This window comes from Pyrus communis, chromosome 2, assembly GCF_963583255.1.
Source record: "Pyrus communis chromosome 2, drPyrComm1.1, whole genome shotgun sequence".
NCBI classification, from domain to species: domain Eukaryota; kingdom Viridiplantae; phylum Streptophyta; class Magnoliopsida; order Rosales; family Rosaceae; genus Pyrus; species Pyrus communis.
In genome coordinates, this window is record NC_084804.1 from 32,475,116 (window position 1) to 32,487,843 (window position 12,728).

General features: G+C 38.0%; 1 protein-coding gene across 1 annotated transcript; it reads left to right on the forward strand.

Annotated features, from left to right (window-relative positions):
• Positions 1-11,094: 11,094 nt before the first annotated feature.
• On the forward strand, positions 11,095-11,526 carry LOC137725068 (3-ketoacyl-CoA synthase 6-like). The gene has a single exon (XM_068463674.1). The coding sequence runs from the start codon at positions 11,095-11,097 to the stop codon at positions 11,524-11,526; it is 432 nt and encodes a 143-aa protein (XP_068319775.1).
• Positions 11,527-12,728: the final 1,202 nt, after the last annotated feature.

Sequence of the window (12,728 nt, forward strand, 5' to 3'; positions counted from 1 at the left end):
GTGATGGCCTATGGCTCCCCAACTGATTCGATGGATGAAACCCATGGTATATCTGAGTCTACATGCCTTGATACTTTTCAACAATTCTGTGACACAATTGTTCAGGTTCACAAAGACGAGTACCTCTGGGAGCCAAATCAAGAAGATCTGAATCGGCTCCTTTGCAAAGCTAAAGACCGTGGGTTTCCGGGCATGATAGGGTCATTAGACTGCATGCATTGGGATTGGAAGAACTGTCCCACCGGATGGCAAAGAGGCTTTAGCGGAAGGTCGAGAAAGCCAACTGTTGTGTTAGAGGCGGTTACCTCATATGACACATGGATTTGGCATGCTTTCTTTGGAGTCCTTGGATCCCAAAATGACATTACAGTTCTTGGGCGTTCACCCCTTTTCAATAACTTGACGGAACGTAAAGCACCTCAACTTCACTACTACATCAACAACCGTCGATACAATATGGGGTATTACTTGGCAAATGGCATCTATCCAAAGTGGGCAACACTTGTCCAAGCAATTCCAAACCCTAGGAATGACGCAGAAAAGTTGTTTACCTTACACCAAGAGGCATACCGGAAAGATGTTGAGAGAGCTTTCGGTATTCTACAAGCACGGTGGAAGATTATTAGCGAACTGGCAAGAGGGTGGAGTCGAGAAAATTTGGACTCCATCATGATGTCTTGCATCATATTACACAATATGATAGTGGAGGATGAGCGAGATAAGTATATTTATGGAGAGTCCGATGACGACCAAGAAGATCCAAATAGGTCAAGAAGGGCTCGTGCAAAAATATATGATGGGCCTAATTTGCCTTTCAATCCAAGAACTGGTAATATCTCTATAAATGAGTACATGAGGCGTTATAGAATGATACGTTCTCGTGCCACAAACAAGTACCTACAACATGATCTTGTTGCACATCTTTGGGCCAAAAGAAGCATGATGTAGGCGTTTAAGTTTTATGATGTTAAATGTTTTTTAAAATGTTGTTTAAATTTCATGTTGTTAAATGTTTTTTTATGTTGTATAATTTGTATGTTGGTTAATGTTATTTAATGTTATTTCATATTGTTTAATGTTGTTTCATGTTACTTAATTTAATTTAATGCTGTATAATGGCTTAGGAAGTTATAGGAAAAAAATATAATTTAAAAAAAATATGAAACAAATTTTGTGAAATAGAAGTTATAGGATAAAAATAGAATTTAAAATAAAATAAAGTAACTATGTGAAATAGAAGTTATAGGAAAAAATGGAATTTAAAAAAAATGAAACAAATTTCGTAAAATAAAAGTTATAGCAAAAAATAGAATTTAAAAAAAAATATTAAAAATAGAAGTTATAGGAAAAATTTTGTAAATAAAAAATAATAATAAAACTAAAAAAAAAAAAAAAAAAAATTCAAATGCAACGGCTAGCTGACGCAGCTAGCCGTTGCATTTGAATTTTTTTCTTAAGCATTCATGTCGGTTATAACCAACAGGAAAACTGAATTTTCTGGCCAGCCCCGGGCTGGCTGCTTGACTGCTGCTTGTAGCCAACCCTCCAGCCCTCTAGCCCTCTTCGATTCTGTGGGGCCCTCTCAGATTCCAGAGCCTTCTGGCCTAGCCCTCGGTTGGAGACGGTTTTCGGACTATTTTCGGCCCTCTAGCCCTCTGGACCCTTTGGTTGGAGATGGCCTAAAACGAGTCATCTGGCCAGCCATCGGTTGGAGATGACCTTATCTAGCGTGTGCAAGAACCTTGGCTTATATAGTGGCATAAGCACAACAATCCAATATTGGCTTGTATAGATTAATCCAGCATATAGAATTGCCATGGTACCAGCCTTTAAGGTACGGGATTTTTATTTTATTTTTATATAGATTAATCTAGCATATAGAATTGCTATGCTACCAGCCTTTAAGGTACGTAATTTTTATTTTTATCTTTCAAAAAAAAAAAAAGTGATTAATTGTGGTGTTCAAATCACATTGAACTTCAACGATTCTCACTGCTTATTTTACAAGTTCCACCTCATAGATCATTTTTACAAAATATTACTCCAATCGAAAATATTTGAAGTATCTAAATCAATAAAAATAAATTGACAAACAATATATTATGAGAAACATTAAAATTTCATCATGAAAAATAAATAAGCAATTGATAGGAACCTATCAATTCAATTATTGTCAAACATATGTCAACAACCACCGGCGGAACCAAGATTAGATAATATTGGGGTCATGATAAGCATATACAAAGCTACGTCAAAGTGAGAAGTGGCTACGACCCCTTTCCTCGCTGAAAAACACAACTGGAGCTCTGAGTCAGCCCTCCCCTCACCAGAAATCTGGACTGGTTCAGCGGCTTCATCCCCCCGGTGCTCTGTTTCTGCTGCTGTGCAGCAGAGCTTTTTTTTTTTTTTTTTTTTTTCAAATTCCAGGCCAAAAAATATAGGGGGGAAGCGTGTCCCCCGTTCTCTCTCTACTAAACCCCTTTATTTTTCAAGCTTTGCCAATCAGAGCAAAGCTGCTTTTGCTCAGTCTCTCTTTACTAAATTCTTTTCCTTTTCAAGCTTTCTCAATCAGAGAGCAAAGCTGCTTTTGCTCCCCCCTCCAAATCTCAATCTCAATCTCAACGGAACGGAAAACCTCTCCAATCTCAATCCTGTTTGGCATTTTGCTGCCGCCAGCCACTCCAGTTCCAGTTCCAACCTTCAAAGCCAATCTTTAGGTAAGAATTTGAGTTAGGCACATCATAAAGGACAGAGGAAATCTGAATTAAGAAGAAGCTGCACCGAAGAAGAAGAAGATAGGAGAAAGAAAGGAAAAAATTGAAGAAGCAGCAGCAAAAAGGAGACCGGTTGAGAAACAAAAAGCTAAAACTCACACCTACAAACCGTTTCTTTCCCAAACTAGCAGGGGTCCAGACAAAAAGACAATGGGGAAAACATGGGGTTATTGGGGTCATGTGAACTCAATGACCCCAATGTGGCTCCGCTAGTGTCAACAACTATTATAATCTATAGAGGCTTGTCGATGATGGCTATAAGAAATTGAAGAGTAATGTTGAAGATTGTCAAGATTTGTCGATTGAGATATTTTATCGACCATTTGGTGCACACAACAAAGTTTCACATAAGAAGAGAGAAAGATAAGATAATGTGATAAAATAAAAATAAATATAAAAAAAAAAACGTAGGAGAAGTAGGTTGTACTTTGCCCATAAAATCAAATACAATACAAGTATAATTATACATGAAATTGTTTTTGCTGTTGGGGTCATGGACTAACACTGACTCATTGCGGATGGTACAAGCACGAAAAAGGACGATCTTTTGATTTTTGTTTTTCTTTGACCCAAGAAAAGAAAAAAGAGAGAACAAAAGGACCATCTCCACCTTTGTCTACAAGTAAAGTCAATTTATACTGAAAGAATGAGCCAATTTATGGCCTTCATTAGATAATGCACACCACTACTAATTGACTAATAATAAAATAAGTAATTTTATTATAAGAGACGTATGTTATAATAATAAAATAATTTATTGATGTTGAAAGAAAAATAAATTAGGAAAATAGCTAGAAATATGATATTTTTTTAATTTTGGAATAAAAATAGAGCAAACTAGTCATGCACAAGCCATACACACTATGCACAAAACTGAAATTACTAAAATACACATATAAATACTAAAAATCATCAACCCATTGCATCATTTTTCTCATTTGGAAGAGAAGGATGTTGAGAAAGCTCCATGAGCTCTGAGTTTCTGAGTTGAGCTCATATCTTGAGCTCCAATTTCGAAGATAGGGAAGTCTAAAGAGAGGTGAGAAGAGTGAACTGGGTTTTGGGTTGACCTCATACCTCTAATTCCGAACTAAGAGATGCGAGAGAGGTGAGAAGAGTGAGTTGGGTTTTTGACCATATTTTCTGTTTTGGTCGAAAAGTTCCATTTTTTCTAGCGACTAGAGCTTTGGTAGGCATAGTAAGGTATGGTGTATAGTTCCAAGTTCCTTCATCAACGATTTATGGAATAAATGGGTTGTTTGTAAGATGAATTAATACTTAGAAGTTAAATTAGGGTTTGTGTTTCATGTTGGGGCATATAAGTTGCGGAATTTTTTTCAAGTTTTGACGTGCTACAAAACTATGATAGAACAATTTCTAGTTCAAGTGTTCAATTGTAGTTTGTGAATTTTTTTTTTCGAAATGTGCATGTGGTATACATACGGTGTGCATGGCTACATCTTAATATGAAAAGTGAGAATGTTTAATGTTTACTAGTTATGATGCACGTATGTTGTGCCTCAAAATTTAGCGAGTATGACCACAACTTAGTTGGCCTGGGTTTAAAACATAATTAAGAAAAAGCTTAAAGGACGTTAAGGGTCATGCGTGTCCATGAAATAACGACAATGAGTATTATGTTTTCCACGTGCATGGTTAAGCGGTGATTGATATACGTAACAAGACTTTTCAAACTGTCACTGTAACCTTATATACGTAACAATTATATTTTAATTGTATGCACTATACCAATAGGTTCCCGTTAAAGTTTCTTATTAATGCGAAAATCAGCTTGTTGCTTGATCTCCAGTTCTGTGCATATCATGTGCATGTACTGTACATATGATATGCATGTGGTGGGCATATAGTGTATATGGTGGTGACGTCATAGGTGATGATGTCATTTTTCTGATTTCGAAGAGAGGGTTGTGAGCTCTGGGTTTTTTGGTTAGCTTATATCTGTGAGCATATCATGTGCATGTCGTGTGCATGTCACTGTAAAGAGATGATTTTAATGAGATTTCCAGAATCTAGGTTCAAATAAAAAATTTGTAACCTACAGATCTTTAAGGGATTTCCATAATCTAGGCACCCATATATCGCCCAACGTTGTTAATTGTATGATGCACATCCACAACAAACTGACGTCGTTGCACGTATTGATACAGATAACAAATTTGGGATTTTCTTCGAACTTAAAGGGAGAAGGCGTCCACCAGCGGAGGGGAGAGAGAGAGATTGCAGCAAAAAAATTGGTGTCTTTAGTTTTTCATAATGGATTTCCTTCGATATCTGGAAAAAAATTTGGACTGCGGATTGGTTTGACCCAGATGGGTTTTGAATGGGATTTTGAATTTGGGGAAAAAGATGATGATTTGAGGAAAAAATTCCCAATCTGCAATCTGTAACTGCAAGCACATAAATGTGTTAACTTCCAGCCAAAGCATATATAATCAAAATTAAATCTTCCAACTGGGTTTTCCATTACCTTTCACTTCCAACCAATAAATATCAATTTTAGAGAGAGAGGGAGGGAGAGAGAGGGTAGAAAGAGAGAGAATAAACACAAAGAGTAGGGAGAGATATCAGAAAATGGGAGGAATTAACACATTTATATTCCTATTCACTTGGAAGTGAGAGATCTTAGGTTTGAATCTCGTGGATGGCGAATTCGATACCAAATTAGGCTATTCATTGTGTGGCTTAGATAAACTTCTTCCCTTTAGTGTTAAAATATTGATTTACTCAAAAAAATAAACACATTTATATACGAGGGCAATTAGGTTATTTCAAGGTGTAGGAAAAATTCTATTTTTATCCAATTGTTGTGCATGCTATGTGTATATTAAAAAAAACCTATTTTTGTCCTAGATTAAGAAAATGTCCAATTTCTAGCTATTTCCCAATAAATTATGGGTTTGTAACGCAACCCCAATGTCACTATCTCACGTATTTGTCTGCATGTATAATATTTTCGATCTCAAATTATGCTTGGCTTGCTTTTAATACGAGGTGCATTATACTAGTTGAATTCGAGCAAGCTTAGAAAATTTAAACCCGATAGCGAACTCATGTTGTTTAGATTTATTTCTTATATAATAAGTTGTTTGATTGAGTAAAAGTTTTGCAAATTTATATTGCTTGTCAATAATTTATTTTTTTAACAAAAGATATTATTTACACTAAGCGGGTAGAGAAAGGAAGTATTTTTGCTCACCATCATTTAGTGTGATGTATGCTCACCATCCTAGTTATCATCGTTAGATGAGTTTGAATTTCGACATTCGTGTAGTGGATAAGCACAAATCTCAATATTCAAACTCATTTAACGGTGATAAATAGGGTGGTGATCATACACCACACTAAATGGTGGTGAGCAAAAATGCACTTGTGGAGAAATGGGCTAAGCCTCACATTAGACTAGACTAGCCATAATAATGTGGTTCAAATTCGCTTTTGGTAAGAATCGAAACTAAGATATCTCAAATGAAGAGAAATACGACTAAATCGTAATACTAAGTGACTTATCAATAGTGTTAAGAGTACGATAATTTAAGACTAATCAACAATTAATACTTTCTCAGTTGTTTAGGAAAATGTTGCACATAATCGCATTACTAAGTTCACCCGCATCATGAATCCTTGAGTAATGACAGCAGTGTAGCGTGAAGACTGAAATCCCCACCTGCTTTCATAAGCCGCCCCACTGAAAAGGTGGCGGGTTGTTGGCAGAGATTTTGCTACCGAAAGATAATATATCATATGTTATTATATTATTATGAGTATTTGAAAAAAAAAAAAAAAATATTCAATCTACCCGTATAACAACATATGAAGTATCATTCCATGTATCTCTCACATACATATAACCCCATAAAAGACATAAACCCATGAACCAGGATCCTCGCCGGATCCATTCCCTAGGGATTCTAGGGATCACGCAATCGTGTCCGTTTATCGTATATCGTAAGGTCAGTTTTCGTTAGGTACTATTTATATTTGAATTTTAAATTTTAAATAATTTATGACCGCATAATATACAATGAACGGACACGATTGCGTAATCCCTAGAATCCCTAGAGAATGGATCCGGCGAGGATCCTGGTTCGTAAACCCATAATGCAAAAGTGTTCGACTTTTCAGTTTTCACATTTTTATATAGAAAAATCAATTTTTGCATTAAGTCATTTTTTTCTTCAATTCATTTATTTTTATATTTAAGCTTTAGATTGAATAATAAAAAGAAAATTGAAAATATACATACAGGTGTACATTAAAAAATAAAATGCTTTTTCTTCCTTCTATTTATTTCTCTTGAAAAAAAAAAAGTTTTTTTTTTATTAGCATTCCACATAATATTGAACACACCTCACATTAAAATTTAATATTAAATGACTTTTGTACCCTACTATGTAATGACAATTTCGACCTTATTAGGTTTAAAAAGAAAAACAAGAAATTTCTAAATACATCGCAAATCACTTTCAACGTATTATTTATCTTCTTCAACTCTCATAATCCGTCTCACCCTCTATTGTATAACAAAACCTAAGCAATGAAACTACAAGCACATTAATATTGAGAACAAATATTTTTGACGAATGAGACACTCGATGTTTCAGAAAGCTTCAAGATTTCTTGTTCATGTGAAGTTTTGTTTACGTGAAGTTTTGGTTATGTGACAGACATCGAACGATCATTGTTGTTGACAACTGACAGGTTAAATTAGTCGATGGACAGAATCAAGGAGAGTAGAATAGCAATGCTGGAGACGGAGTAGCTTGGGGTCTCAACCCTCCAAGATTTCCATCAGCAATGCCAGTCACTTCTGCATGCGCGTAATAGATTATGAGTTATGCCTTGTACACTCCATTGAATGAGGCTAATGAGAATAAGACCCACAACACCTCATTTAGGATTTGTTGAACTAAATCCCCTCAAGTTCAAAGTGGAGTTGTCCTTCATGTGTGGTTGGGAGAAATTAGAAAAACTTTGGTATCCCACAGGCCTTCAGCTTCACACCAAAGGTGCTTTGGATGATATTATGTATTTGCACATAAGATGTAAAGAGTATGGAGGGTACATAGGAAATATGGGGTATATATAGAAAATGTAAAGTGAATGTTAAGAGTGTAGGGTGAGAGGGTATTATATAGAAATATGTGGGATGTGTTAAGATAATTTTTAACTAAAAACAAATGTGGGGTGTATTAAGGATGTGGGATGTATTCAACAATATATGAAGTTAATATAACTAGCCAAAAAAAAAAAAATAGTGTGTTAAAATTATTTCCCTTCTATAAGACGGTCCTCTTCCCCACAATCTTCATTCACTGAGTTAGCATTTTGCAACAACAAAAGAAAAACCAACTTTTAGAATACAAACATGAAGAAATTCATTTCAAATTTCAAATTCCACCAAGCCTTTTTCGCAGCACTTTTATTAACCACAAACCTCTTATTAATTAACATGCAATCTTATTCAATCCTATCCAATTCAGTCCAATTCAATCAAATCCTCCATTTTCTCTTCACCACAAACCTTACACTTTCATTGTCGTGCATCTGGTGCCTTTTCATTTCCATATTTTTGTACTACATCTCTCGTCCCAAGTCCATCTTCCTCCTTGACTTCTCATGCTTCAAACCAAACCCTAACCAAAAATGCAGCTACGCAACTGTTGAGTCCTTTGTGCGCAGGACGAATCGCTACACCAAAGAAAGCGAAGAATTCATGCTTAAAATCTGCCTGGATTCCGGCATAGGAGACGAGACCTACGCACCCCAATACATTTCGAATCGAACCCCAAAGCTAACCTCAAATATGCACTGGACGAAGCTCAACAAGGTATGTTGGCATCCATTAGCTCACTCCTAGCCAAAACCAAAATCGACCCAAGTCGTATCGATTGCCTAATTATTGCATGCGGCAGCTTCTGTTGTGCCTTGGCTCGTTCGTTAGTGCGGAACCGAGATTCAGATTACAACCTCACCAAAATCACACACAATTGAACAAAATAAAATACAAGAAATAAAGACACCGAAAAATTTACGAGGTTCGGCAAAAACCTGCCTACGTCCTCGGAGAGATATTGCTCTTCACTATGAGAAAAACAGTACAAGTTACACATGAGTTAAATCGACATAACCCAATCCCATATCCCTTGTACACCCACTCACAGAATTTTCCCAAGAGCCTCACTCTACCCCAAGAGTTCTTTCACAAGAGATCTTTCACTCTAGCTCTCTTGATTTCTCTCACCCTTACCCATGGTAGAGCCAAATGCTCTCACCATCTTTTTGGATGCTTTACATCTCTTCCTTGCTCTCTCAAAACCGAAATGAGCTCACTCATTTGAACCAACACCCACGGGTGTTTAAGAGAACAAAACTTTTCCCACAAAACATGGCTTTGAAAAAGCCACAAAACATGGCTTTGAAAAAACCACAAAACATGGCTTTGAAAAAGCCACAAAACATGGAACTAATTTGGCCACTATCCAACAATCTCCACCTTGGCCAAATTGTACCAAAGTCCATTGGCCTTACGTACCAGCATGCACACTCTGAATCCACCTCGTTGGTCCTGTTCCGATTCAGTTACTGCCAATGCATGTGCAGCTGCTGCAAGCTAAAAATCACCATTTAGCTTCAGACAGGATCTCAACACATCCTCGTCTCCTCCAGCAGATTTTCCTCCTCTTCATTGTCTGCAACCTGGAAACTCGTCAGCGCGCCTATTTCCAGCAACAACCCATCGAGCCAGACAAAATTCCCACACTTCCTCCTACCTCAGGACCTTCTCATCACCTATGAATTCCATAGCTCCACCTGCTGCTAAACCCCTGCAACACTTGAGACTAAACATCACCAGGAGAAGTGTTGCTTCGAGTACCTAGAGGGCATACTCAAAGCCTTCCACCACAAACTTGCTAACCCGGCCTTGCACCCGTAGCACTGTGGACCCTTGCCTCCGGAACCGGATCCGAACCTGCTGTCTTTCTCAGATCCTCTTTCCAATTTTCTTCCACGATTTCAACCTTGAATAGCTTAAGCAGTCTTGTGCCCACCATCATCCATGGTCTCTTGTGTGTATCATTCCACACCAAAGAAGCTTGCACCTGCTCCAAACTTACTGTTTCTTTCCTTGCAGTAAAGTTTCACAAGGTTCTCGTACAAATCTGAAAGTGAGGTAAGAAGAAAGAGGCCTTTGTCTTCTTCCTCAACATCAACTTTCGCAGTTGATCCAAGCATCCCTAAACACGGCTTCCATTTCTTCAGGCTTCCATTACTCTCCTTTACCAAGAGCAAAACCGCCTCTCCCTTTAAACTGCTCAACTGAAAATTCCATGGTGAACAACAAATCTGGACCTCCAACGAACCAAAGCCCCCAACGATGCTCTGATACCAATTGTTGTGCCTTGGCCCGTTCGTTAGTGCGGAACCGAGATTCAGATTACAACCTCACCAAAATCACACACAGTTGAACAAAATAAAATACAAGAAATAAAGACACCGAGAAATTTACGAGGTTCGGCAAAAACCTGCCTACGTCCTCGGAGAGATATTGCTCTTCACTATGAGAAAAACAGTACAAGTTACACATGAGTTAAATCGACATAACCCAATCCCATATCCCTTGTACACCCACTCACAGAATTTTCCCAAGAGCCTCACTCTACCCCAAGAGTTCTTTCACAAGAGATCTTTCACTCTAGCTCTCTTGATTTCTCTCACCCTTACCCATGGTAGAGCCAAATGCTCTCACCATCTCTTTGGATGCTTTACATCTCTTCCTTGCTCTCTCAAAACCGAAATGAGCTCACTCATTTGAACCAACACCCACGGGTGTTTAAGAGAACAAAACTTTTCCCACAAAACATGGCTTTGAAAAAGCCACAAAACATGGCTTTGAAAAAACCACAAAACATGGCTTTGAAAAAGCCACAAAACATGGAACTAATTTGGCCACTATCCAACAGCTTCTCTCCCATGCCCTCCCTCACATCCCTCATTGTCAACCGTTTCAAGCTCAAACCCAGCGTAAAAACGTACAATTTAAGTGGCATGGGATGTAGTGTAATATAAATCGATCTAGCCGCCAATGTGTTGAAGCAAAGTAAAAAAATTGGTTATGCCCTCGTAGTCGCAACCGAGACGATTAGTTTGAATTGGTACTACGGTGATAACCGTCCCATGCTTGTGACCAATTGCATTTTTCGCATCGGTTGTGCTGCCGCATTGATGACAAACAACCCGAGTTGCCACCGAGTTGCAAAGATGGAAGTCATTCACTCCCTTCGTACTCACCACGGAGCGAATGCTCGAGCCTATAAAGCATAATTTCAAGAGGAGGACGACAAGGGCAATAACGGCGTTGAGTGCATTGTCGGGGAGCAAGTCGAAACCGATAGTCCCGGATTTCACCAAGGCGTTTGATCACTTTTGTATTCACACGGGCGGGAAAGCGGTGATTGAGCAGGTCGAGCGGGTGTTGAGGTTGGGTGACGAGTTGACTGAGCCGGCTCGGATGACTTTGCACCGATTCGGGAACACATCGAGTAGTCTTGTGTTTTATGAGTTAGCGTATTTTGAGGCTAAGGGGAGAGTCAGGAAAGGAGATAGGGTGTGGATGTTGGCGTTTGGGACAGATTTCAAGGTTGGAAGTCTTGTCTGGAAGGCAGTTTCTGATTTAGGTCAAGGTGGTGATGATAATCCATGGAGTGACTGCAGTGATAGGTACCCATTATAATGATGGTTGATCGGTACCCATTGGTGCATTAGCAAGACGGCATAAAAGCAAGCAAGGATTTTCATATATTATATTATTTTGAAATTATGTTATAAGATTTGGTCATGCTGTTACTGCATTGACACACACACACACACACACACATATAGCTTGCGGATAGTACAGGCACGAAAAAGGACTATATTTTCTTCAGAAAAGAAAAAAAAGAAGAAAAAGACTCTCCATCTTCAACTTCACTTGTCAAGCCAATCTACACCGAATGCACAACCACTTGTAATTGACTAATAGTACAAAAGGTAATTTTATTTTTATAAGAGACGACATAATAATAAAATAATTATTGATGTTGAAAGAGAAATGAATTATAGGTTTTTGCTGAACCGAATATTACTATGCTCATGTGTTTGTTGGTTTGTTTTATATTTTCAAGCTCAAGTTAAGCTTGGCATGTGTCTTATACGAGCCAAACTTGAACGAACTTAGAAATTTGTGTTCGAAATTGAAAGAGCTTAGAAATTTGAGTTTGAAATTGAGTTCAAGCTGTTTAGTTATTTCTTATAATAATTTGGTTGATTAAGCAAAAGCTTTTGCAACTTGGCACTGTATGTCAATAATGTTAAAGAGTATGACAGTCTAAGACTATCTTGGTCGTATACTTGAGTGCAAACGCCTGACCAAATAGACTTCATCTTCCTCCTCTAGCAATTCCGCGAATCTTCCACGCCATTCCTAGCATGGCTTTTCTTCTCCAGCGACCCCAACGGGCCAACCCTACCACCAATCCTTCTCTTCTCACCACCAATCTCTCTCTTCTACAAGAATTGTGAATCGTTGTCCTCTGTTGTGAAAGATGGCGACTACTGAGGTGGGGGTGGGGCTAAAAGAGGATGGTAGGTTGGGTGAAGAAGAAGCCATGCTAGCCATCGCAAGGAAGATTTGCAGACCTCGAAGAAGAAGACTTCTGTTTGGTCTTGGGTTTAAAGGGTTGGTTTGTATTTAGTTACAGAGATAGCTAAGTGTTATAAATGATATAAATGAGAAAAAACGCAACATCTGAGATCATGAGAAGTTGTTTCAGACCAACCTTAAGGCCAGCCGTTGCCGGAATCGTCGAATTTGAGAAATTTTGACCTTCTGTGAAGAATTTCTGGGGAAATTTTTTTATGGGTGAAGGCTGATGACGATTTCTTTGGCTTGAGGAA